Source organism: Schistocerca americana, chromosome 1 (assembly GCF_021461395.2).
Source record: "Schistocerca americana isolate TAMUIC-IGC-003095 chromosome 1, iqSchAmer2.1, whole genome shotgun sequence".
In the NCBI taxonomy this organism is placed as follows: Eukaryota; Metazoa; Arthropoda; class Insecta; order Orthoptera; family Acrididae; genus Schistocerca; species Schistocerca americana.
Genome location: NC_060119.1, coordinates 635,890,509 through 635,917,863, shown reverse-complemented (window position 1 = coordinate 635,917,863; position 27,355 = coordinate 635,890,509). Strand labels below are relative to the sequence as shown.

Below are 27,355 nucleotides of genomic sequence, written 5' to 3'. Positions count from 1 at the left end.
AAAATTTGCTTCTTTTGCGAATACACAGCGGAGTTCAAAAATGGTTCAAATGGCTCTGAGCACTATGGGACTCAACTGCTGTGGTCATTAGTCCCCTAGAACTTAGAACTACTTAAACCTAACTAACCTAAGGACATCACACACGCCCATGCCCGAGGCAGGATTCAAACCTGCGACCGTAGCAGCAGCGCGGCTCCGGACTGGAGCGCCTAGAAACGCACGGCCACCGCGGCCGGCACACAACGGAGTTCACAAGGTCTCACCTCACTAACAAGTGCAGACACATTTGCCAAAGAATTCTGAAGCAGTGGTTTATTAACTTTACTTAGTGACGAACTGAGGAAAAGTAAAGTCAGTAGCTTATGAAAAAGCGTATCTGGGCACAAAAAAAAAGTGTAATGTCTTCAGATATGTTGTTCCAAAACCCATAGCATTTCTCGTTTCACCAGAGACAGATGGCTCTCAAAATTACATTCTTTCAGCGAAAAAGTCTGTAGTTATTCGCAAAACACGGTAGATGATGAAGTTTTACATAATAACGATACGGTAAAAACTGTCCTCTTCGCGTGCTATCATTTTTCTAAATATCATTTCGATACCTGAAACCGTTTATGAAATATGAGGAATGTTTATCACTGGCGCGGCGTGATCGCAAATGAGTGTGCTACATCAGATCAATTTTCACGAGAGTCGTGTCACACAGATACCTCTACCCAAGTGTAAAGAAAAATTTAATATGTTAGCTAAATTTCATACGCAACAACATATTACGTAATATTCACACAAATTCAAAATCATAGCGATCTCTATTTTTCATTGCACACTTCTCCGAATTCCACGCAGTGTCTTGCTTTGACGTAAATATCACAGTAACTATGGCCATTAACGAAACAGATGGGCACATCACAATAAACGGCACATGTAAATCTATAAGTAAAACAAAAATGATTTTTTTTTTACCGACTACATTCTGTAAAATAGTTTGAGAAAGATTGCGGTGTGTTCGCGTCGATTCTGTCATCGCCGACCGGCCAAAAGGTGGCAAACGCTCGTCGGCGTCCCCTTCTGAACAAACGAATGAATCGACGCAGAGCTTTTTTTGTTTTTTCTTTTTCTTTATTGTATTTAAATCCCTCATCGGGGCGGGCTGGCAGCAGCATATGCGCTGCTCTTCAGCCGAAAGACATAGCACATACAATAGAAGTCATTTAAAAATAACAAAGGAGAAAACATGTTGTACATAGATATAAAAAAGGGGGTAACATTATGGAAGACAATAGACAAAAAGGGGCGACTGTAAAATGGAGATAAAAACAGCAAAAACGTAGTCCACACAAAAAATCACACACTGCGACAATTAAAAGAACATAAGGCGAAATATGACAGGAGCATAAAAGTATCGACGGATGGCGTACCACATAACAATCACTGACAGTAAGACTAAGTACAAGGCCAGCACACAATTAAAATCGCATCTCTCGACGCACAAGAGAACAGCACCAAATACAACACTGACGTGGCACACTGGATGATCAAAACGGAGGATGTGCCAGGCGCAAGGAGATGATGGAGAAGGGAAGAAGGGAGGGAGGGGAAGAGAGGGGCGGGGTGCGCGCCGAAGAGGGCGGGGGAGGGATGGACGTGGGAGGGAAACAGGCGAGGATGGGGTGCAGGGTCTCCGGGGGGCGGCCCAGCGCTTTGGACGAAAACTGGTCATTGTGCATCTGACACCATATCCTGCGCGATCTACGACACCTACAGCTTCCGCTGAGTACGTCAACTTTCGATAGCGGTAGCGATCTGTAGCTTCCACTCTATCACTGTAATTGACGGATATTAAGGCAGTCCTTACACAGTAAAAGCTGCTTATAACAGTGAAACGTAGTCCAAAACGAAGTGATGAACCTGTATGCACGGTCAGAGTCACACTTGATGGTCCTTCAGGCAGCCGTTCTGTTGCGGCTGTTCGCTTGCACTGGGCGTTCCGGCATCGGCGCCGGCGCTGCCGTCTGCGGCGGCGCTTCTGGGGGCGCCCGGGGCGGCGAGCACGGCCCGCAGCTGCCTCCATTTGGCCTCCTGCGCCCGCCGCTGCGCTGGCCACTCCAGGTAGGTGCGCGTGTCCATCAGGTAGCGCAGGTTTCGCGGCAGGCGCGACCGGTTCATCCGTTCCAGCTCCAGCAGCACCAGGTGGTGCACCTTGTTCGACGCCACCTCCAGTTCCCACCGGCACCACTGTAACACACGGGACACTTTGTTGGCGACAACACATTTTGCAGTCAGTTTTAGTTTGGAAATATGTTTACGGAAACAGCATGAGAGAATTACCTGTTGGAATGAAAGGACATGGCCAGGACCGAATTTACGTATAGGCAGGGTAGAGTACAATTTCTAAAATCATTGGGGGATGCCGGCCGCGGTGGTCTAGCGGTTCTAGGCGCGCAGTCCGGAACCGCGCGACTGCTACGGTCGCAGGTTCGAATCCTGCCTCGGGCATGGGTGTGTGTGATGTCCTTAGGTTAGTTAGGTTTAAGTAGTTCTAAGTTCTAGGGGACTGATGCCCACAGATGTTAAGTCCCATAGTGCTCAGAACCATTTGAACCATTGGGGGATGTGGCAACAATATGACGAACACGTTGGTATGTAGAATGTATGAGTCTTGCGATATACTCTTTCACTTTCGGAGAAATATTAGCCACACTATTCCGAGGAATGTAAGAGCTGACAGCTCCCAGTAATTTACGTGCTTTCAATCGAACCCATCAATATTCCGCCACGATATTTCGGCCCAGAGATGTCCGGCCATCCTCAGGTGAGCAGATCTAGACTTCGTCTACTCACCTGCGGATGGCCAGACGTCTCTACGCCGAAATATCGTGGCAAAATGTTGATGGGACCCGGCTGCAAACCGGAAAATTACTGGAAGAAGAAATACGCCGGGAAAATTTCAGAAGTCAGTTTAACAACTAATGCATCCACGTTTTTGGCCAGAATAATATACAGAAGAATGAAGGAAAATTGAGGATGTCTTAGATGACAGTCAATTTGGCTTCAGGAAAGGTAAAGGCACCAGACAGGCAATTCTCACGTTGAGGCTGACAACGGAAGCAAGGGTAAAGAAAAATCAAGACACGTTCACAGGATTTTCCGACCTAGGAAAAGCCATCGACAATGTAAAATACTGTAAGATGTTCGAAATTCTTAGAAAAATAGCGGTAGGCAATAGGAAGAGACGGTAATATACAGTATGTACAAGAGCCAAGAGAAAATAATAAGAGGGTGCGGTCAAGAACTAAGAGTACAGATTAAAAAGGGTGTAAGACAGGTATGTAGCCTTTCGCCCCTACCGTTCAATCTGTACATCGAAGGAGCAATGGTGGAATAAAAGAAAGGTTCAAGAGTGGAATTAAAATTTAAAGTGAGAGGATATCAATGACACGAGAACAGTCCCACGAATACAGAATATGGATGGAGAGTACATCGAAGAAATACGAAACTGACGACAAGTAGCAGAAATGAGACCAGCGAGAAAGTAAGCATCAGGATTGATAGTCACAAAGTAGATGAAGTCAAGGAATTCTGCTAGCTAGGTAGCAAAATAACCAATAACGGACGGAGCAAGGAGGGCATCAAAAGCAGAGTAGCACAGGCAAAAACGACATTCCTAGCCAAGAGACGTCTACTGGTATCAATCTTAAGCCTTAGTTTAAGGAAGAAATATCTGAGAATGTACGTTTTGAGCACAGAGTTGTACGGTAGTAAAACATGGACAATGGGAAAACCGGAACAGGAGGGACTCGAAGTATCTGAGATGTAGTGCTACAGATAAGATGGAAAGGGGATTGAACCCGTGGTCTAGGGGTAGCGTCTTTGGTTCATAGTCAAAACGTCTTCGGTCCCGGGTTCGATCCCCGCCACTGCCTAAACTTTGATAAATAATCAGCATCGGCGGCCGAAGACTTCCGGCATAAGAAGTCAGCCTCATTCTGCCAACGGCCTTGTCAAAGAGGGCGGTGGAGCGGATAGAGGTTCAGGGCACTCTCTTGTCCTAGGGGTGGGAAATTGCCCCTAAAAGCCGAAGAATCAGCAATGATGAACGACATGAGGATGCAGAAGGCAATGGAAACCACTGCATTAAAGACACGTAACGTGTATCCACAGGACATGTGACCTGTATTTAAAGAAGTGTCATGATGATCTCTCCATTGGCAAAAGATTCCGGAATAGTCCCCCATTCGGATCTCCGGGAGGGGACTGCCAAAGGGGAGGTTACCATGAGAAAAATCCCTTCTGCCTGAGATGATCTTAAGTCTTACAAAACTCTTTTAAATTCCGATTCCAGCACTGGTCTTCCTATTTCATCTAATCGACATCTGCTTCTTCTTCAGTCACAAGTCTTCGCCCTCATAGAGGCCTTCAGTGTACTTTTTACATCCAACCGCTCTCTCCTCTCCATTCAACAGCGGAAATAAAAAATCTTAACGTTACCACCCTTGTTCTCAATTTCAACATAAATTATATTGACTTTTCTATATGCTGCGTCAGTCCTTCCAACAATCCTTTCTTTTCTTGTTTCTTCACCTGTTGTCATGCAGCCATTTCGCCTTACCTTCCCTGCACTTCCCATTTATTTCGTTCTTAAGCGACTTGTATATTTGTATCTCTCCATTGGCAAAAGATTCCGGAACAGTCCCCCATTCGGATCTCCGGGAGGGGACTGCCAAGGGGGAGGTTACCATGAGAAAAAGGTTGAATAATCAACGAAAGGATAACGTTCTACGAGTCGGGGCGTGGAATGTCAGAAGCTTGAACGTGGCAGGGAAACTAGAAAATCTGAAAAGGGAAATGCAAAGGCTCAGTCTAGATATAGTAGGGGTCAGTGAAGTGAAGTGGAAGGAAGACAAGAATTCCTGGTCAGATGAGTATCGGGTAATATCAACAGCAGCAGAAAATGGTATAACAGGTGTAGGATTCGTTATGAATAGGAAGGTAGGGCAGAGGGTGTGTTACTGTGAACAGTTCAGTGACCGGGTTGTTCTAATCAGAATCGACAGCAGACCAACACCGACAACGATAGTTCAGGTATACATGCCGACGTCGCAAGCTGAAGATGAACAGATAGAGAAAGTGTATGAGGATATTGAAAGGGTAATGCAGTATGTAAAGGGGGAAGAAAATTTGATAGTCATGGGCGACTGGAATGCAGTTGTAGGGGAAGGAGTAGAAGAAAAGGTTACAGGAGAATATGGGCTTGGGACAAGGAATGAAAGAGGAGAAAACTAATTGAGTTCTGTAACAAGTTTCAGCTAGTAATAGCGAATACCCTGTTCAAGAATCACAAGAGGAGGAGGTATACTTGGAAAAGGCCGGGAGATACGGGAAGATTTCAATTAGATTACATCATGGTCAGACAGAGATTCCGAAATCAGATACTGGATTGTAAGGCGTACCCAGGGGCAGATATAGACTCAGATCACAATATAGTAGTGATGAAGAGTAGGCTGAAGTTAAGACATTAGTCAGGAAGAATCAATACGCAAAGAAGTGGGATACGGAAGTACTAAGGAATGACGAGATACGTTTGAAGTGATCTAACGCTATAGATACAGCAATAAGGAATAGCGCAGTAGGCAGTACAGTTGAAGAGGAATGGACATTTCTGAATTGGGCCATCACAGAAGTTGGGAAGGAAAACATAGGTACAAAGAAGGTAGCTGCGAAGAAACCATGGATAACAGAAGAAATACTTCAGCTGATTGATGAAAGGAGGAAGTACAAACATTTTCCGGGAAAATCAGGAATACAGAAATACAAGTCGCTCAGGAATAAAATAAAAGTCGCTGAGGAATGAATTAAATAGGAAGGGCAGGGAAGCTAAGACGAAATGGCTGCAGGAAAAATGTGAAGACATCGAAAAAGATATCATTGTCGGAAGGACAGACTCAGCATACAGGAAAGTCAAAACAACCTTAGGTGACATTAAAAGCAACGGTGGTAACATTAAGAGTCCAACGGGAATTCCACTGTTAAATGTAGAGGAGAGAGCAGGTAGGTGGAAAGAATACATTGAAAGCCTCTATGAGGGTGAAGATTTGTCTGATGTGATAGAAGAAGAAACAGGATTCGATTTAGAAGAGATAGGGGATCCAGTATTAGAATCGGAATTTAAAAGAGCTTTGGAGGACTTACGGTCAAATAAGGCAGAAGGGATAGATAACATTCCATCAGAATTTCTAAAATCATTGGGGGAAGTGGCAACAAAACGACTATTCACGTTGGTGCGTAGAATATATGAGTCTGGCGATATACCATGTGACTTTCGGAAAAGCATCATCCACACAATTCCGAAGACGGCAAGAGCTGACAAGTGCGAGAATTATCGCACTATCAGCTTAACAGCTCATGCATCGAAGCTGCTTACGAGAATAATATACAGAAGAATGGAAAAGAAAGTTGAGAATGCTCTAGGTGACGATCAGTTTGGCTTTAGGAAAAGTAAATGGACGAGAGAGGCAATTCTGACCTTACGGCTAATAATGGTAGCAAGGCTAAAGAAAAATCAAGACACTTTCATAGGATTTGTCGACCTGGAAAAAGCGTTCGACAATATAAACTGGTGCAAGCTGTTCGAGATTCTGAAAAAAGTAGGGGTAAGCTATAGGGAGAGACGGGTCATATACAATATGTACAACAACCAAGAGGGAATAATAAGAGTGGACGATCAAGAACGAAGTGCTCGTATTAAGAAGGGTGTAAGACAAGGCTGTAGCCTTTCGCCCCTACTCTTCAATCTGTACATCGAGGAAGCAATGATGGAAATAAAAGAAAGGTTCAGGAGTGGAATTAAAATGCAAGGTGAAAGGATATCAATGATACGATTTGCTGATGGCATTGCTATCCTGAGTGAAAGTGAAGAAGAATTAAATGATCTGCTGCACAGAATGAACAGTCTAATGAGTACACAGTATGGTTTGAGAGTAAATCGGAGAAAGACGAAGGCAATGAGAAGTAGTAGAAATGAGAACAGCGAGAAACTTAACATCAGGATTGATGGTCACGGAGTCAATGAAGTTAAGGAACTCTGCTACCCAGGCAGTAAAATAACCGATGACGGACGGAGCAAGGAGGACATCAAAAGCAGGCTTGCTAAGGCAAAAAAAGGCATTTCTGTCCAAGAGAATACTAATATCAAATACCGGCCTTAATTTGAGGAAGAAATTTCTGAGGATGTACGTCTGGAGTACAGTATTGTATGGTAGTGAATCATGGACTGTGGGAAAACCGGAACAGATGAGAATCGAAGCATTTGAGATGTGGTGCTATAGACGAATGTTGAAAATTAGGTGGACTGACAAGGTAAGGAATGAGGAGGTTCTACGCAGAATCGGAGAGGAATGGAATATGTGGAAAACACTGATAAGGAGGAGGGACAGGATGATAGGACATCTGCTAAGACTTGAGGGAATGACTTCCATGGTACTAGAGGGAGCTGTAGAGGGCAAAAACTGTAGAGGAAGACAGAGATTGGAATACGTCAAGCAAATAATTGAGGACGTCGGTTGCAAGTGCTACTCTGAGATGAAGAGGTTATCACAGGAAAGGAATTCGTGGTGGGCCGCATCAAACCAGTCAGTAGACTGATGGAAAAAAAAAGATGGAAAGATAAGTTATGAATGATGAGGTTCTGCGCAGAATCGGAGAGGGAAGGAATATGTGGAAAACACTAACAAGGAGAAGGGATAGGATGATAGGACATCTGTTAAGACATCAGGGAATGACTTCATCGGACGTAGAGGGAGCTGTAGAGGGCAAAAACTGTAGAGGAAGACAGAGATTCGAATACAGCCACCAAATAATTGAAGATGTAGGTTGTAAGTGGTACTCAGAGATGAAGACGTTGGCACAGGAGAAGAATTCGCGGCTGGCCGCATCAAACCGACCGATGTCTTACCTATCACCCTCAGCGCACAAAAATTTAAATATCAGCATTTAGTTTGAAAACGCGGAAGGCAAGCCAGCAGCACGATCTGTGTCCTAGCGTTTGGTTCTATATTGAATATGTTAGGTTTCGTATGTCTTCAGCCATTGTAAATAATTTAGCTTTACTGCACTGAAACAGAGATGTATGAGCGCGCCGTAAAAAGTAATGAAGAAGGCCCTTGACTCTGTGTTATCTTTTGTTCGCTTGGTCGACAGAAAGTTGTGCAGTCCTGGGACATTCTTATTTGACGAGGATCAGCGTGCAATTGAGTTTTTAGGGAAGGAAAATCGATATTCGTGAATCCGAAAGAAATTATCTGGAATATTTATTACGAAGATGGAGACTCATCTGTAAAAATGTGTTACTGATTCTATGGATGGAGAAGACTTTTGAAGGAGTATTTCAAGATAACCATCGCCTGCGCAAGAAATAAATAATTGTTTGTCAGAACTTTTAATGGTTCAAATGGCTCTGAGCACTATGGGACTCAACATCTGTGGTCATCAGTCCCCTAGAACTTAGAACTACTTAAACCTAACTAACCTAAGGACATCACACACATCCATGCCCGAGGCAGGATTCGAACCTGCGACCGTAGCGGTCACGCGGTTCCAGACTGACGCGCCTAGAACCGCATGGCCACACCGGCCGGCCCAGAACTTATAATTGAAGGAAATCTTTGTGCCTCAGATAACCAATAATATTTATGATGAGTGTTACTTTGATCTCTTTGGTACAATTGTGTCACAAGTAGCGGAATTAGATTAAACGTTGTTAGGGTCTTCTTATGTTGTACAATCTTTCTTGAGAATGATTAGAGTTTAATTTTTCAAGAACGACTTTTTATAAAGTAAAACCGTCGTCCATCATTCTTAGTAAAGCTTTGAACGTCTTGCCATGCGCGCATTACACCTTACGCCACAGGACGCAATACATCGTGTATGATAAGTAAAAAACAAATTTTGTAGTGAGAAGATTATTTTTCTTTAGCTGCTGCATTTGCTGATTTCAATTTTCTTTCGTGAATGTCGGTACACTAGACACAAAACAACTTTCTGAGCATGAGGTAAATTACTTTTATTTCAGGGCAAATCTTACTTTCCGTTCTTGTGAGGAAACAATGCAGTCAGAATTTTTAGGTGTTGTGCTTATTAAGCAGATAATTTTCAATGAAAAGTGTAGATAATATTAAACAATTACACTCCTGGAAATGGAAAAAAGAACACATTGACACCGGTGTGTCAGACCCACCATACTTGCTCCGGACACTGCGAGAGGGCTGTACAAGCAATGATCACACGCACGGCACAGCGGACACACCAGGAACCGCGGTGTTGGCCGTCGAATGGCGCTAGCTGCGCAGCATTTGTGCACCGCCGCCGTCAGTGTCAGCCAGTTTGCCGTGGCATACGGAGCTCCATCGCAGTCTTTAACACTGGTAGCATGCCGCGACAGTGTGGACGTGAACCGCATGTGCAGTTGACGGACTTTGAGCGAGGGCGTATAGTGGGCATGCGGGAGGCCGGGTGGACGTACCGCCGAATTGCTCAACACGTGGGGCGTGAGGTCTCCACAGTACATCGATGTTGTCGCCAGTGGTCGGCGGAAGGTGCACGTGCCCGTCGACCTGGGACCGGACCGCAGCGACGCACGGATGCACGCCAAGACCGTAGGATCCTACGCAGTGCCGTAGGGGACCGCACCGCCACTTCCCAGCAAATTAGGGACACTGTTGCTCCTGGGGTATCGGCGAGGACCATTCGCAACCGTCTCCATGAAGCTGGGCTACGGTCCCGCACACCGTTAGGCTGTCTTCCGCTCACGCCCCAACATCGTGCAGCCCGCCTCCAGTGGTGTCGCGACAGGCGTGAATGGAGGGACGAATGGAGACGTGTCGTCTTCAGCGATGAGAGTCGCTTCTGCCTTGGTGCCAATGATGGTCGTATGCGTGTTTGGCGCCGTGCAGGTGAGCGCCACAATCAGGACTGCATACGACCGAGACACACAGGGCCAACACCCGGTATCATGGTGTGGGGAGCGATCTCCTACACTGGCCGTACACCACTGGTGATCGTCGAGGGGACACTGAATAGTGCACGGTACATCCAAACCGTCATCGAACCCATCGTTCTACCATTCCTAGACCGGCAAGGGAACTTTCTGTTCCAACAGGACAATGCACGTCCGCATGTATCCCGTGCCACCCAACGTGCTCTAGAAGGTGTAAGTCAACTACCCTGGCCAGCAAGATCTCCGGATCTGTCTCCCATTGAGCATGTTTGGGACTGGATGAAGCGTCGTCTCACGCGGTCTGCACGTCCAGCACGAACGCTGGTCCAACTGAGGCGCCAGGTGGAAATGGCATGGCAAGCCGTTCCACAGGACTACATCCAGCATCTCTACGATCGTCTCCATGGGAGAATAGCAGCCTGCATTGCTGCGAAAGGTGGATATACACTGTCCTAGTGCCGACATTGTGCATGCTCTGTTGCCTGTGTCTATGTGCCTGTGGTTCTGTCAGTGTGATCATGTGATGTATCTGACCCCAGGAATGTGTCAATAAAGTTTCCCCTTCCTGGGACAATGAATTCACGGTGTTCTTATTTCAATTTCCAGGAGTGTATTTTCTACCGAGTTGAGAAGTATTTTATTTCGTGGATATTTAAGGCCAAACATTCCTTCTTTCATTACGTTTTTCAGTAATGAGGTACAGTTAAGTAGTTTTTACTATGTACACTATTAATTTGTTTTCTAATTTAATTATATTTATTTTCATTATTTCAAATTCAGGATTTCAGTTAGTTTAATGTTTTGTTTAACGACACTGTCCATATGCGCAACGCAGGGCTCAACCAACAGTCTGTACTGCCCAGTAGTGGAATACGATATCCAAAGCACACGTTACATGGGGTGAAAATTTTTGAAAAAAGAATATTCGATATTTTCATTTATAGATAAATTTTTATAGGAAACTTACAGATTTAGTTCGAACATATTTGTTAATGGCGCTTGTCTCTCTCTCTTTTTAGGGTTCTGTGCCTCTGTCGGTGAAAACGGAACCTTTACAGTAGGGGCGCTCACCTTTTCATGTCTGTGGTCTGCTACACGTAATTTAGTCTAACTATGATGTCATAAGGTCAAGTTTTTTCATGAAACCATTCCTAGATGGCATATGAGTTTTTACCGTTTGTTTTTTTTCATTCAAGTTCTTTGTTTAATTCATTTAGTTTAACTGTCATATCAGTTATAAATGCCAGATTCAACAATCACCTCAAATCATATAGCTATTTATAATTTTCTTCTCTTTCAGACACAACAGGTTTTAAAGATCACAGAAGTTCTCTATGTTTGTTTAGAGCCTTACATCTATTTAGTCATCGAACTTTAGTGTTCAGTATCAGGTCTTCATACTGGCTACCGAAGTCTTCTAATAGCACTCACTCTAAACTTCCTTCTCTGCAGTGACTGTGAGAGAAATGAATTCACAATTTTTGTGACAATACTCATAACATGTGCTGTTTCCAAAATGTGTCAATAAAGCCCTTGCTGGTGCTCGATACAATGATTAAGAAAGTCGTTCGCACATAAGATAACAAATCGTTTGCGTTTGCGTACCGTGCAAGACGCTCCATCAGTATTAATAGCGCAAGTTTCTAAATTGGCGAAACACATTCAAAAATATTTAATTGGAAAGCATTGTAAAAATATTCTCCTTGTAAGGTGTCTTTCGAGTTCATAATTGTATGCAAGTCTTCTTTCATACTGCAATCAGAAAATATCAATCTTAAAAAAAAAATCATATTTAGAGGTGAATCGACCCCATCTACTGACTAGTCTAACTGCTATGAGAAACGGAAACAGAGCTGTAAATCTATTATCAGCTGACCTTGTGTATTTTCCGCCATTAATTTCAATTTTCTTGCTACAGTAGGTCTTGGCAGAGGCATAACTCTGAAGGCTGATATTATGTCTGACTTGTTTTTAAATGTGGGAAACAATGAGTCTCTAGCTGCCAGAAAGAACTGCTTGACTATTGTACCATCGTCATCTCGTCGAATCGGCTGTACTGTTGGTGGACTGCATCTTGTCAACACAATATGTCGACGTCGAAACTCGGCGTCTTCATCAGGAAACAACTGACGTCGATATATTGTTTTGGGAAGACGCAAACCACAGACAGTACACCCCGATGCCACGAGATCACATGAAGTCTAAGAAATTAACCTTTACCATTGTCAAAAAGTTTTGCATGTTTGGACAGTACTTCTGATAAACGAAATAATGCTACAGACTTTTCTGTACAGGCATTACAGAAAAACAACTGCTGAGATTATAAGTTACTTTTAACATTAGTAAGATTTCTCCTCCTCAACTCACTACCAGCACCGGGTTCCGATTCGAAGCCTTCGTGAACTGTTCTAAAACGGAGTTCAGTATTTGTTTTGTTAGAATACTTGTCAAACAAATACGCCTGTCTTTATGAAATGTAACAAAAAACTGTTCTTCCCATTCACCGTGGAAGTTGAAGGTTTTCCTGTGGTTAGCTGCACTCACTTTTCAAAAACACTTAAGGGGGGTAGGACGTCAAACGGGCCGACTTGGAGCAGGAGAGGCACCACAGGACATTTTAATTTCCACTGTCTATATGTTTGCAAGTAAATTCATAAGACTTTGTCAGAATTACCAGGAAGGATTCATGATTCACACTCGTAGCAGCGGAAGTTCAAAAACATAACAAAATAATTTTTTTTACATGTGAAATTTCATCATTTTTTTCACTTACTATTGGCTGCATTTCTTGCTATAGGTACAATTTTCTTCATAGTAAGAGAGACTGTTCGAAGAATTTTTCACAGTATACAAACCATAGTTACAGGTGTCTGAAACTCTAGAATCTATTTAATTTATGAAAAAATGAATGAGCTGATACTTTTTAAACTTTATGTTCAGAAAAAAATCAAATTTTGTAGTTAATTATCTCAATTTTTACCACAGTTTTTAATAGATTTGGAACATTCTAGAGTTTCATACACCTGTAAGTGTGGTTTGTATGCTGTGCAAAATTCATTAAAGAATTTCTCTTACTTGTGAAGAAAAATGTACCTGTGGCAAGAAATGCAGCCAACAGTAAGTGAAAAAATGATGAAATTTCATATCTAAAAAAAAATTATTTTGTTATGTTTTTGCACTTCCACTGCTATGAGTGTGAATCCTGAATCCTTCCTGGTCATGCTGACAAAGTTTTATGAATTTATTTGTAAAAGTGTAGACAGTAGAAAATAAAATGTTCTGTGGTGCCTCTCCTGCTCCAAGTCGGCCCGTTTGAAGTCCTAGCCCCCCTTAACCGACTGAGAACTGTAACGTGGCGCGTGGACTCCCTAGTTCTGATCGGTATCATTCGACAACGATCGGGTAGACTCCGCGCCGTAGAGATTTGGACATGTTCGTTGCCAGTTGCACAACACACTACCCGCCGGTGTTGACTGCACTGTCACTGAGGTGTTCTGTCGCTGTGGTGGGTATTGTTGCGCTATTGGTTCGAAAATATGCGAAGAGGCGGTTACTTCACTTGTCAATACAAACAGCAATCTCAGTTTCAATAGTGAAAAGTATGTAATTGATCATTATCTCCGTCGTGTACATTGTTGTCTCGCAGAAGATCGAAAACAGAGTTCATGTTGCCCACTGGAGGCAGAGTTTGTTCACCCACTCTCCCGTACCACACACCGCACCTCTCATCCCACAGCAAACGCTGGGAGCTCTCCTCGCTCGCAGCTTGCCAAGTTACGGTTTGCGAGTGGTAACCTCACTATGCAGGGTGAAAGACTGTTGCTTGACGCGAGCGGTAAAGCCAATGAACTGCGGATGGATACGAAAGAGGCGGAGGCAGTGTTGTCAGATTTCCCGCCAATAAATACCGTGCTAATACTCATTTTCAAGAAACTGTTATTCTACGTGAAAACGTCGTTTAATCATATTTCTGACAAAAGTTCCGCAGGTCGACTCATAAAGCCATGCCGATCGACCGGTAGATCTCAACAAACAGAATGAGCATCCCTGTTTTGTAGGATTACTTTGTTGTTTGTCTGTCTGTCTACCTGTCCCATTGATAAAAAAACATTTATCTCTGTTGAAAGTTGAAATTTATGCAATATACAAAGGTCTAAGTTCCCTTGGGGTGTTAAAAATTGAAGCTTTTAAGCCAATGCAATCAAAAGATTTCTGTCATATACACTACTGGCCATTAAAATTGCTACACCACGAAGATGACGTGCTACAGATGCGAAATTTAACCGACAGGAAGAAGATGCTGTGATATGCAAATGATTAGCTTTTCAGAGTATCCACACAAGGTTGGGGCCGGTGGCGACACCTACGACGTGCTGACAGAGGAAAGTTTCCAACCGATTTCACATACACAAACAGCAGTTGACCGGCGTTGCCTGGTGAAACGTAGTTCTGATGCCTCATGTAAGGAGGAGAAATGCGTACCACCACGTTTCCGACTTTGATAAAGGTCGGATTGTAGCCTATCTCGATTGCGGTTTATCGTATCGCGACATTGTTGCTCGCGTTGGCCGAGATCTAATGACTGTTAGCAGAATATGGAATCGGTGGGTTCAGGAGGGTAATACGGGACGCCGTGCTAGATCACAACGGCCTGATATCCTTAGCAGTCGAGATGACAGGCATCTTATCCGCATGGCTGTAACGGATCGTGCAGCCACATCTCGATCCGTGAGTCAACAGATGGGGACGTTTGCAAGACAACAAACATCTGCACGAACAGTTCGACGAAGTTTGCAGCAGCATGGACTATCAACTCGGAGACCATGGCTGCGGTTACCCTTGACGCTGCATCACAGACAGGAGCGCCTGCGATGGTCTACTCAACGACGAACCTGGGTGCACGAATGGCAAAACGTCATTTTTTCCGATGAATCCAGGTTCCGTTTACAGCATCATAATGGTCGCATCCGTGTTTGGCGACATCGCGGTGAACGCACATTGGAAGCGTGTATTCGTCATTCTCCATACTGGCGTGTCACCCGGCATGATGGTATGGGGTGACATTGGTTACACGTCTGGGTCACCTCTTGTTCGCATTGACGGCAATTTGAACAGTGGACGTTACATTTCAGATTGGTTACAATCCGTGGCTATACCCTTCATTCGATCCCTGCGAAACCTTACATTTCGACAGGATAATGCACGACCGCATGTTGCAGGTCCTATACGGGCCTTTCTGGATACAGAAAATGTTCGACTGCTGACCTGGCCAGCATATTCTCCAGATCTCTCACCAATTGAAAACGTCTGGTCAATGGTGGCCGAGCAACTGGCTCGTCACAATACACCAGTCACTACTCTTGTTGAACTGTGGTATCGTATTGAAGCTGTATGGGCAGCTGTACCTGTACCCGCCATCCAAGTTCTGTTTGACTCAGTGCCGAGGCGGATTAAGGCCAGAGGTGGTTGTTCTGGGTACTGATTTCTCAGGATCTATGCACCCCAATTGCGTGAAAATTTAATCACATGTGAGTTCTAGTATAATATATTCGTCCAATGAATACCCGTTTATCATCTGCATTTCTTCTTGGTGTAGCAATTTTAATGGCCAGTAGTGTACTTTGATACTCGAAAACTCACTCATCAAAACATATAGAATCCTTCTTGTTGACCTAGAACCACAAATTTTGGTAAGAAGCAGGCTTGCAGTAAAAATAAAGGAAAAATGTGAAAATTGTTTTTGTAATTATACCACAGGAAAAAAAAAATCCTTCTTTGTTATCGACTGTCAGGGTGTCCGTTCGTCTTCTAAGACCACATTTTCGCAGGAACATTTACACTATCAAGTTGAAATGTATGTCAAATACTGAGGTTTCAGGCATCTTGGCCGTGTATTAAATGTAAGCTTCTAAGTCAATGCAATCAAAAGTTACGGTCTGTTATGTAACATAGTTTGGCTCTTGAAAACTCACTCATCTCAATCTACAGGGTACGAAACGTGGCTATAAGCAAGGTTTCAGAATACAAGTAAAGGAAAAAGTTTCGAGAATTATTAATCTGTAATTATACCACATAAGAAATGAAAAAACGTCATTGGTAGTCCGGCTGTCTCTCTGTCTGTTAAGATCCCTTTTTTTCAGGAACGGGTAGAGTTATCGAGATGAAATTTATATCACGTACTAAGGTCTATGGTCCCTAGGCGCTGTAAAAATTTGATGCTTCTAAGGCAATGCAATCCATATGTACGGAAATTCATGGCACATATTTTGATGCTCGAAATCTCACTCATTAAAACCTATAGGGCACTTAACTTTGACCTAGAATCACGAAGTTTCGCAAGAAACAAGGTTTAACGGTAAAAGGAAGGGAAAAAAATCCGAGAATTGTTAATTTGTAGTTACATCACAAAAAATTTATTGTATCATTTTTTGTTCGATTTCACACTTAAAATATTCTCAAAACTCTTTGAATTCCCGGAACTGATACCGATATCTTGCCAGTATCAATGTCGATAACAGGCAAAATTCGCCCTGATTCTCGATTCCTGGGATGCTTGAACTGTCTATGTAAAGAAATAAGTTTGTGCGGGGCCCTCAGAGCGAGACTCCTACCCGCACATAGCCAATTCTGTTTTTTTCTTCGATCGTCTTGTGACTGGTCTGATGCGGCGTGTTACAAATACCTCTCTAGTGCCCACATTCTCGTATCAGTGCTCTACTTGCATCTTATGTTCAAATTCAAATGGCTCCAAGCACTATGGGACTTAATATCTGAGGTCATCAGTCCCCTAGACTTAGAACCACTTAAACCTAACTAACCTAAGGACATCACACACATCCATGCCAGAGGCAGTATTCGATCCTGCGACCGTATTAGCAGCTCGGTTCCGGACTGAAGCGCCTAGAACCGCTCGGCCACATGCATCTTAAAGTCCTCAATTATTTATTCTCTCCAACTCCCTGTATCACCTCTTCTTGTTGACCGTGTTTTCAATATATTTCTCTGTTCGCCGATTCTGTGAAGACCTTCCTCATTCTTCATCAGTCTACTTAATTTTCAGATTCTTCTTGTAGCACCATATCTCAAGCGCTTCTTTTTGCGTTTTTTTCCCCACATTCCCTGTCTTACTACCACACAAAGTTATGTGGGGAAGTTTCCTCAAATTCACACCAATTTCTGATAATAGTAGACTTATATCTGCAAGGAATGTCAGATTTTGCCTGTGCTAGTCTGCGTTTTATATCCTCTTTGCTTCATCTAAGAAGTGTTATTTTGTTTCCGAGATCGCAATGTCCCTTAACTACGTTTACTTCATGGTCACTAAATTTGATGTTAAGTTTATGGCTAACCTCGTTTCTGCTACTCCTCATTACTGTTATCTTTCTTCCGTTTAGTCTCAATGCATACTCTGAACTTATTGAACCGTTCATTCAATGCAACAGGGCTTGTAATTCCTATCCACTTTCGTCAGCATATCTTAGAATTACCCTTTCACCCTGATATTTAATCCGACTCCTGAACATTTCCTCTATAGTCGCAGTTGCTTTTTCGATGTACACATTGAGTAATATAGGCGAAAGACTACAACCCTGTCTTACATGTTTTTTGACAAAGCAATTAGTTCTTGTACCATTGTACGCTTTTTATAGCTCGACAAATCCTATAAACGTCTCTTGATTTCTCCTAAGTCTGCCTTCCAGCATCAACTGTAATATCAGAGCTGTCTCTCTGGTGCCTTTACCTTTTCTAAAGCCAGACTCACCGTCATCTAGCATATCCTGAGTAAACTTTTCCCAGTCATTCTTTAACACAAAAGCTTATTCAATCGATATCCACAGCTAAAAACTTCATGCTGAACAGAAAACACCGCTGCAGCAGTATGGTTACTTTAGTTAAAAAGTGCGACTGGTTTCGTAACCTTAGTTTCATCGTCAGGTGAAGTCGTGAATACGAAGACACCGTGCAACAATAAAAGGACGTGACAACCTTATATAAAAGGAATGTCAGATCATCGCCAAAAGTGGCTGAATGCAGGCGACGTAAAATGTGAGGATGACTGGAGTACCAGATTTGTATACTTTCACTTCAGTTCAAAAATCATGTCGGGGCCCACGACGAACTAATGTCGATGAGAGGCCAATAGCCGGATATAAAAAGGAATATAAATAAACCGCAAAAGCATGGGCGATTGGGGGTGGCGGGTGGAGGGGGGGGGGGGACAGAAGAAACCGGAAAAAACGCGGAGAAAATCATACAATGTACTGGTGGAACAAATGAGTTGAGCACAAGGCAGAGCCACGACTGACCGCAAACTAAAGTGGAACATATGATGGGTGATTAGACATGTGGTGCAAGCGTTGGCGGCCACTTGAATGTGAGAAAAATACTAGTGATCGGACGCACACGAGGCTGCAAAGTCAAATACTTGCAAGTAGAACTGGATACTGTCGAAAGACACAAGTGGCGGAATGTGGGAAACTATTAAAATTTTAAAATTCTTTAAAAACTAAAGGAAGGTGGATCGGTACGTATCAACTCAGTCAAAATACCGAAAGGCGGGGACGAGGGGGGGGGGGGGGAGGGGAGACGAAGAAGGAGGAAGGCGGAGGAGGTTGGATGAAGCGCTGGTAACAGAGTGTCCCGTCTCAGAAACATGGGTACCCAAAGCTGAGTTAGACCCGGATGAATTATCCCTAAAGCTGACCTCAAATTTTCTAAACGTCCAGCCTATACAGGGTGTTACAAAAAGGTGCGGCCAAATTCTCAGGAAACATTCCTCACACACAAAGAAAGAAAATATGTTATGTGGACATGTGTCCGGAAACGCTTACTTTCCGTGTTAGAGCTCATTTTATTACTTCTCTTCAAATCACATTAATCATGGAATGGAAACACACAGCAACAGAACGTACCAGCGTGACTTCAAACACTTTGTTACAGGAAATGTTCAAAATGTCCTCCGTTCGCGAGTATACATGCATCCACCCTCCGTCGCATGGAATCCTTGATGCGCTGATGCAGCCCTGGAGAATGGCGTATTGTATCACAGCCGTCCACAATACGAGCACGAAGAGTCTCTACATTTGGTACCGGGGTTGCGTAGACAAGAGCTTTCAAATGCCCCCATAAATGAAAGTCAAGAGGGTTGAGGTCAGGAGAGCGTGGAGGCCATGGAATTGGTCCGCCTCTACCAATCCATCAGTCACCGAATCTGTTGTTGAGAAGCGTACGAACACTTCGTCTGAAATGTGCAGGAGCTCCATCGTGCATGAATCACATGTTGTACCGTACTTGTAAAGGCACATGTTCTAGCAGCACAGGTAGAGTATCCCGTATGAAATCATGATAACGCGCTCCATTGAGCGTAGGTGGAAGAACATGGGGCCCAATCAAGACATCACCAACAATGCCCCCAAAACGTTCACAGAAAATCTGTGTTGATGACCATGGTTGCACAATTGCGTGCGGATTCTCGTCAGCCCACACATGTTGATTGTGAAAATTTACAATTTGATCACGTTGGAATGAAGCCTCATCCGTAAAGAGAACATTTGCACTGAAATGAGGATTGACACATTGCTGGATGAACCACTCGCAGAAGTGTACCCGTGGAGGCCAATCAGCTGCTGATAGTGCCTGCAGACGCTGTACATGGTACGGAAACAACTGGTTCTCCCGTAGCACTCTCGATACAGTGACGTGGTCAACGTTACCTTGTACAGCAGCAACTTCTCTGACGCTGACATTAGGGTTATCGTCAACTGCACGAAGAATTGCCTCGTCCATTGCAGGTGTCCTCGTCGTTCTAGGTCTTCCCCAGTCACGAGTCATAGGCTGGAATGTTCCGTGCTCCCTAAGACGCCAATCAATTGCTTCGGACGTCTTCCTGTCTGGACACCTTCGTTCTAGAAATCTGTCTCGATACAAACGTACCTCACAACGGCTATTGCCCCGTGCTAATCCATACATCAAATGGGCATCTGCCAACTCCGCATTTGTAAACATTGCACTGACTGCAAAACCACGTTCGTGATGAACACTAACCTGTTGATGCTACGTACTGATGTGCTTGATGCTAGTACTGTAGAGCAATGAGTCGCATGTCAACACAAGCACCAGAGTCAACATTACCTTCCTTCAATTGGGCCAAGTGGCGGTGAATCGAGGAAGTACAGTACATACTGACGAAACTAAAATGAGCTCTAACATGGAAATTAAGCGTTTCCGGAAAGATGTCCACATAACATCTCTTCTTTATTTGTATGTGAGGAATGTTTCCTGAAAGTTTGGCCGTACCTTTTTGTAGCAACCTGTATATTTGTACAGTCAGTCACTATACTAACTCTGTAATCCCCCGGCGACCTAAAAGAAACACCACTGGTTTGTTCATTATGTTTCAAAATCTGACCGTTATTCCTGGAAGTGAAATATGTCGGGACAATCTTATGAGTCGAAATCTGTTTGCCAACACGATATAAATTGCCAACACATTAGAGAACTGTTCGATATTAAACCGCCTACGGGGTACATTTACCTAATGAATCTTTTCTTTCGTTACCCCCATCGTACCAGCTTTTAACGGCTTATTTATATTCCTTTTTAGATTCCGGCTATTGGCCCCTTTATACTTTAGTCTGTCTTGGGCTGCGACAAGACTTTTAAAATGGAGTGAAATTACTGGAATCGTGGGAAACTTTAATACCAATTGTACTCCAGTATCTTGTTGTAACTGTAAGTATTGCTCATTGCTACATTTTATTTCATTTGCATTCTGCCACTTATCGCAAGGATTCGACACTCTTTTTATATAAGGTTGTCACTTCCTGCTATTACTTTACAGTTTTTTTCCATTCCGGACTACATCAGATGATAAAACTGACGTTACAAAAGCGGAATGCTTTTTAAATGAAGAAACCACACAGCGGCAGCGGAGTTTTTTACTCAACATACACTATTGTTGTCATGAACTCTTCTGCATGAGCTATTAAGCTGATTGTGGCATTGTTATTCCACTGATCAGCCCTTGTTATCTTTGAGATTGTGTGGATGGTATGAAGGGCTTATTTAAATAGTGGTACAAGTCCATTACCTCCACTTTTCTGCCTATAATGCTTCTGAAATTAATGATCCAAAGGAACAGAAAGAAAGGTTCATCTGTAGCAAGAAGCCATATTCTAGAATATTTGTGGTATCTCAACTGCGGATCTTTCAGCGCTCATTTAACTTAAGGATTCTGTATCTCAAAATGAACAAAAATGGACTTGTACTACAACTAAATGAGCCCTTCAAACATTCTCGAAAGCATGACAGTATGTCCCCAGTCTTATAGATTCTACACAGAAACTTCAATAGTCGTTTGGTTTCCATTTCCTCCAATGAATTTAATTTAGGAATGCTATCTATAAGTTCCACTTTAGTTGATCACATTTCTTCTACAGCTCATTTCGGCTCTAATACTGGGCCCCCTATGTCTGCCATATCGATTCCCATTCTTCTGTCATGTCATCAGGTCATCACACCTCTCACTCGTAGAGCCCTTCAGTGTTTCCTTTCTAGTTATCCACTCTCTCCTCTGAGTTTAGCAGTGAAATTTTCATTGCACTCATAACGCCGATACCATAGTTTTAATTTCACCGATGGTTCATCGATAGAAACCCTTTCCTAACGGAAGCACTCGTTTTCCAATATTCACATGTGTAACGGAGATAGAGTGCATCATGTGCCCGTTTTTGCAAACAGCAAGAAGATAGGTGTTGCAGAACTCCAGCACTCAAGTCAGCAGGGCGATATGCCATAACGGGTTACTGTGTTTTCGAGGAGGACCATTCCACATTTCTGGGAACCATCGGAAAGATGCTCCACCTCATGGGACGGAGCGTACTTCTTCTTCAGTGCAAGGTGACTTATACTTACCACGAGGAGACCAAGTGGCGATTTACCTGGCTGTCGACGAACGCTTGAGACAGGACGATGACGGTGGAGCGGCTGTCCTTCATGGAGGAAACGATGTTGTCAGCAATGAAGGATCCGAGCGGGAAGTCCCTCTCGTGCAGACATAGGCGCAGCGCCGGCTCGTCAGGGGAATCCCCGGCATGCTCCAGTTTGGGCAGCAGCTGGCCCACCACCCAGGCGCGGTCTGCGCTGCTGCGCTCACAGAAACACACCATCTCAGTAGAGGAAGAAGGGGATGCCTTTTTAAAATAGTGGAAAAGCATTGATCCGACAGTCATTGAATTTTGCGACTGGGTGCAGCAACAGCTGTTCTAGGCGTCATCATCTACATCTACATCTGCGTGATTACTCTGCTATTCACAATAAAGTGCCTGGCACAGGGTTCAATGAACCACCTTCAAGCTGTTTCTCTACCGTTCCACTCTAGAAAAACACGCGGGAAAATCGAGCACTTAAATTTTTCTGTGCGAACCATGATTTATCTTATTTTATCGTGATGATCATTTCTCCTTATGCAGGTGGGTGCTAACAGAATGTTTTCGCAATCGGAGGAGAAAACTGGTAATTGCAATTTTATGAGAAGATCCCGTCACAACGAAAAACGCCTTTGTTTTAATGATTGCCACTACAATTCACGTATCATGTCTGTGATACTATCTCCCCTATTTCGCGATAATACAAAACGAGCTGCCCTTCTTTGTACTTTTTCGATGTCATCCGTCACTTCCACTTGATGCGGATCCCACACCGTACAGCAATACTCCAGAATAGGGCGTACAAGCGTGGTGTATGCAGTCTCTTTAGTAGACCTGTTGCACCTTATAAGTGTTCTGCCAATGAATCGCAGTCTTTTGTTTGCTCTACCCACAATATTGAATAGTACATTATCTAAAGACGTCTTTAATAAATGTCTATGTGATCAAGACTTTCTTTACTAATTTTTAGTTAATGACAGATAGTGTTTCCAATAAAGTTAAAATAACGAATATCTTTTTGTCCCATTACTGGGTCGTTTAGTAGAAATAAGTGTGTCATCAGTAAATGTATACAGTAAAGCATACATATTGCAAAAAAACTATACTGAAGAAAACCACGTTTCCACTATGGTTGTAGTGACCAAAACGTTGGTTTCTCCAGATTTTTATTTTTTTTACACTACGACGCGGCACCACACGCAGAAAACTTTTATGCTAACCATTCTTGCGTAATCTTGGGGTACCGTCTTTTACTATTATTCAAAACGTCCTGAATCCCGGTATCGAACCTCGTCACTGCTTAAATTTTGCATAATAAAAGAGCATAGCGGCCGAAGACTACTCTGCCAACGCCGTTGTCAAAGAGGCTGGAGGAGCGGATAGAAGGCACTCTCTTACACTTGGGCTGGAAAACTGTCCCTAAAAGGCGGAAGAATCAGCAAATGATAACAGCATGAGGATGCAGAAGGCAGTGGGAATCACTGTATTACAGACACGTAGTGCGTAACCACAGGACATGTGGCGTGTAATTGAATAAGTCATGATCTCTCCATTGGAAAAATATTCCGGACTAGCCCTTCATTCTGATCTCTGGGAGAGGACTGCCAAGGGAGAGGGACCATGACAAAAAGTTTGAATAACCGACTGAAGGGAAATCTTCTACGAATTGTTGGGGGAGGGGGTTCAGAAGTCTGAACGTGGTAGGGAAATTAGAAAATCTGAAAACGGAAATGCTAACTATCAGTGTAGACACAGTATGGGGTCAGTGAAGTGAAATGGAAAAGGGAGAAGGATTTCTAGTCAGATCAGTATAGGGTAATATCAGCAGCAGCAGAAAATGTTGTAACGGGAGCAGGATTCATTATGAGTAGGAAGGTAAGACAGACAGTGAGTTACTGTGTACTCTTCAGTGAATGGGGTGTTTTCACCAGAATCGACAGCAAACCAACACCGACAACAATAGATGAATTATACAAGCCAGTGTCGCAGGCAGAAGATGAATGTATAGGGAAAGAATATAAGGATATTGAATGGATAATCTACTAATTAAAGAATCTATTGTCCCTTGGCGCTGTAAAAACTTGATGCTTCTAAGTCAATGCAATCCAAATGTACGGTCTTTCGTGGCACATATTTAGATGCTTGAAATCTCACTCATTAAAACCTATAGGGCACTTAACTTGAGGACTGGAAAGGGGTTGTAGGGGAAAGTGTAGAAGGAAGGGTTACGTTAGAATAGGGGCTTGGTAGTAGGAATGAGAAAACAGAAATAATAATTGAGTTCTGTAACAAATTCCAACAAGTAGAAAGGGATGCTCTGTTCAAAAATCACAGGGGGAGGAGGTATACTCGGAAAAGGCCTGGATATACGGGAAAATTCCAGGTCGAGATTCCGAAATCAGATATTGGCTTGTAAAGCGTACCCAGAAGTAGATATCAGATCACAATTTAGTAATGTCAATGAATAGGCTGAAGTTTAAGTGCCTTGTCAAGAAGAACCAATACGCAAAGAAGTGGGATACGTAAGAACTAAAAAATAAAGGGATACGCTTGAAGCTCTCTGAGGCTATAGATACTGAGATCGTAAACAGCTCAGTAGGTGGATCAGCTGAAGAGGAGTGAATAAGTCTAAAAAGGGTAATGATAGAAGTTGAAAAGAAGAGAACAGGTACAAGAAAAGTAACTGCAAAGAAACAAGGAGCTACTTCGACAAAAGAAGAAAGTATAAAACTGTTCAGAGAAGCTCAGGAATACACAAGTACAAATCACATAGAACTGAAATAAATAGGAAGTGCAGGGAAGCGAAGGCGAAACGGCTACACAAAAAATGCGAAGAAATCGAAAAAGAAATGATTCTCGGAAGAACTGACTCACCATATAGATAAGTCAAAATATCCTTCGCTGAAATTAAAAGCATGGGCAGTAATATTAAGGGCGGAGTGGGAATTACACTGTTAAATAGAAGGGAGAGAGCAGATAGTTGGAAGGAGTACAGTGTAGACCGCTATGAGGGGCGGATTGGACTAATGACGTGATAGAAAAACAAAAAGAAGTGGTCAGAGAAGAGGTCGGCGATGCAGTCTTAGAATCGGAATTTAAAAGAGCTTTGGAAGACTTAAGATTAAATAAGGCAGAAGGGATAGATATATTCCATAGCAATTTCTAAAATCATTGGAGGAAATGGCAACAAATCGACTATTCACGTTGGTGCGTAGAATGTGTGCGACTGGTGAAGTAATGTCGTACTTTCAGAAAAAACACCGTCGACACAATTCCGAAGTTAGCAAAGGCCGACAAGTGTGAGAATTATTGCACAATGAGACTGTGTGAAACTGGTGTCGCACTATCAGACTTTCAACATAACATCATCTGCACAATTCCGAGGATAGCAAGAGTCAAGTGCGAGAATTATGGCACAATGAACTTAACAGCTCTTGCATTGAAATTAGTGACAATGATAACTTACAAAAGAATGAGAAAGAAAATAGAGGATCGTGTAGATGACGATCAGTTTGGCTTTAGGGAAGTTAAAGACGCCACAGAGGCATTTATGACGCTGTTGATAATGGAATCAAGACTGATGAAAAAACGAGAAACGTTTATAGTTTCTGTTGGCCTAGAAAAAGTGTTCGACAGTACAAAATGATGCAAGGAGTTCCAAATGTGGGAAAAAATGTAAGCTCTAGGGAAAGAAAGATAATATGCAATATGCACAAGAACTAATAGGGAAAAATAACAGTTGAAGACGAAGAACGAAGTGTCTGGATTCAAAAGGGTGTAAGACAGGGATGTGATCATTCGTTCCTTCTGTTCAATCTGTACATCGAAGAAGCAGATTGTCTGGAGACGCCCGGGCAGCTGTGGGATACCAACGTGACTGGCGTCTGCTTCAAATGGTTCAAATGGCTCTGAGCACTATGGGACTTAACATCGATGGTCATAAGTCCCCAAGAACTTAGAACTGCTTAAACCTAACTAACCTAAGGACATCACACACATCCATGCCCGAGGCAGGATTCGAACCTGCGACCGTAGCAGTCGCGCGGCTCCGGACTGAGCGCCTGGAACCGCTAGACCACCGCGGCCGGCACTGGCGTCTGCCAAAAGGTGCTAGAGCCAGGAGTGATGGTCTGGTCTGGGGTGTCTATTCTTTCCATAGCAAGTCCACTTTGGTTGTCATCCTTGGCACCCTTATTAGCACAGCGGTACGTCGACGATATTCTACGCCCCGTTTTGTTGCCTTCGTGGCAAGCTACCATGGGCCTGCATTTCAGCAAGATAATGCCCGTCCGCATACGACTAGAGGTTATGCAACATGTCTTCGTGCTTGCCAAACTTTACCTCGGCCAGCAAGTTTGCTGGATTTCTCCCCAGCGGAGAAAGTTTGGAACATTATGGGCATGATCCTCCAACCATCTCGAGACTTTGTTGATCTGACGCACCAACTGGACAGAATTTGGCACAATGTCCCTCAGGACGACATCCAACAACTCTATCAAGCAATACCAAGCCGATAATTGCTTGCTTATTGTTAGAGTGGGACCAGCGCATTATTAACTTGCTCAATTTGTGAGGTTCTTTCTCTTGAATAATCATCCTGTTTTTCTGAAACTGTAATATTTGTTTGTACACGTACATCACATCTACCAGTTTACATCCATTCGGATCATTCTTTACTTTTTTCTCTGAAATTATACGTCTCTTAACACGTCTGTTAATAGGAAAAAAAACGAGTTGCACCATCATTTTAGTCTGCCTTACACTGTAAGTGAATTTTAGCTGGCTGGACAAGCCAGTTCAGGGGTCAGAGGATGGCAACAGCATACTACTCCAATAGGGACATGCCTAGTAAAGCACTTTGGTGTTCAAACCAAATTTGGAGTTGTCGGTTTCGATTTAGTAATGAACATAACTTTTCCCGTGATGTCGATCTTATTACTATTTTGACAAGTAACATTTTCCACAACCCTTTGGTAGTTTGTATACCGTTCGATCCAAAGTAAGTCCCTGTTCGTCACTCACAGCTTATACTTTGGATATAACGGTTTCGACTTTTCAAAAAATGTTCAAATGTGTGTGAATTCCTAAGGGACGAAACTGCTTGGGTCGTCGGTCTCTAGATTTACACACTACTTAAACTGACTTAAACTAACTTATGCTAAGAACAATACACGCTCACCCATGCCCGAGGGAGGACTCGAACCTCCGGTGGCAGGGGCCGCACAGTCCGTGACATGACGACTCAAACCGCACGACCACTCAGCGCGGCTTCGACATTTCCGTCATTATCAGAAGCACATTTTGTTTTGGCCGCTGACTGCATCCAACTATGGTAGGAGTGAACATATACTCAAGGATCCTATTACAAGATTCGTACAGTACATCCTCAGTACAGAAAATTCAGGAAACGAAGAGACGGCTTTGTTTCTTACAGTGTCAA

The 27,355-nt window shown here is 43.3% G+C and overlaps 1 protein-coding gene across 2 annotated transcripts in view; it reads right to left on the bottom strand.

The window, feature by feature from the left end:
• Positions 1 to 1,324: 1,324 nt before the first annotated feature.
• Positions 1,325 to 27,355, bottom strand: part of LOC124625673 (toll-like receptor 1) — a 134,320-nt gene continuing 108,289 nt past the window's right edge. For both annotated transcript variants that reach the window (XM_047149188.1, XM_047149189.1), the window contains 2 exons: positions 21,928 to 22,132; positions 1,325 to 2,232 (listed from right to left, as the gene is read on the bottom strand). In XM_047149188.1, the coding sequence (XP_047005144.1) occupies positions 1,924 to 2,232; positions 21,928 to 22,132 (514 nt within the window). In that variant the 3' untranslated portion in view covers positions 1,325 to 1,923. The remainder of the gene's footprint in view (positions 2,233 to 21,927; positions 22,133 to 27,355) is intronic.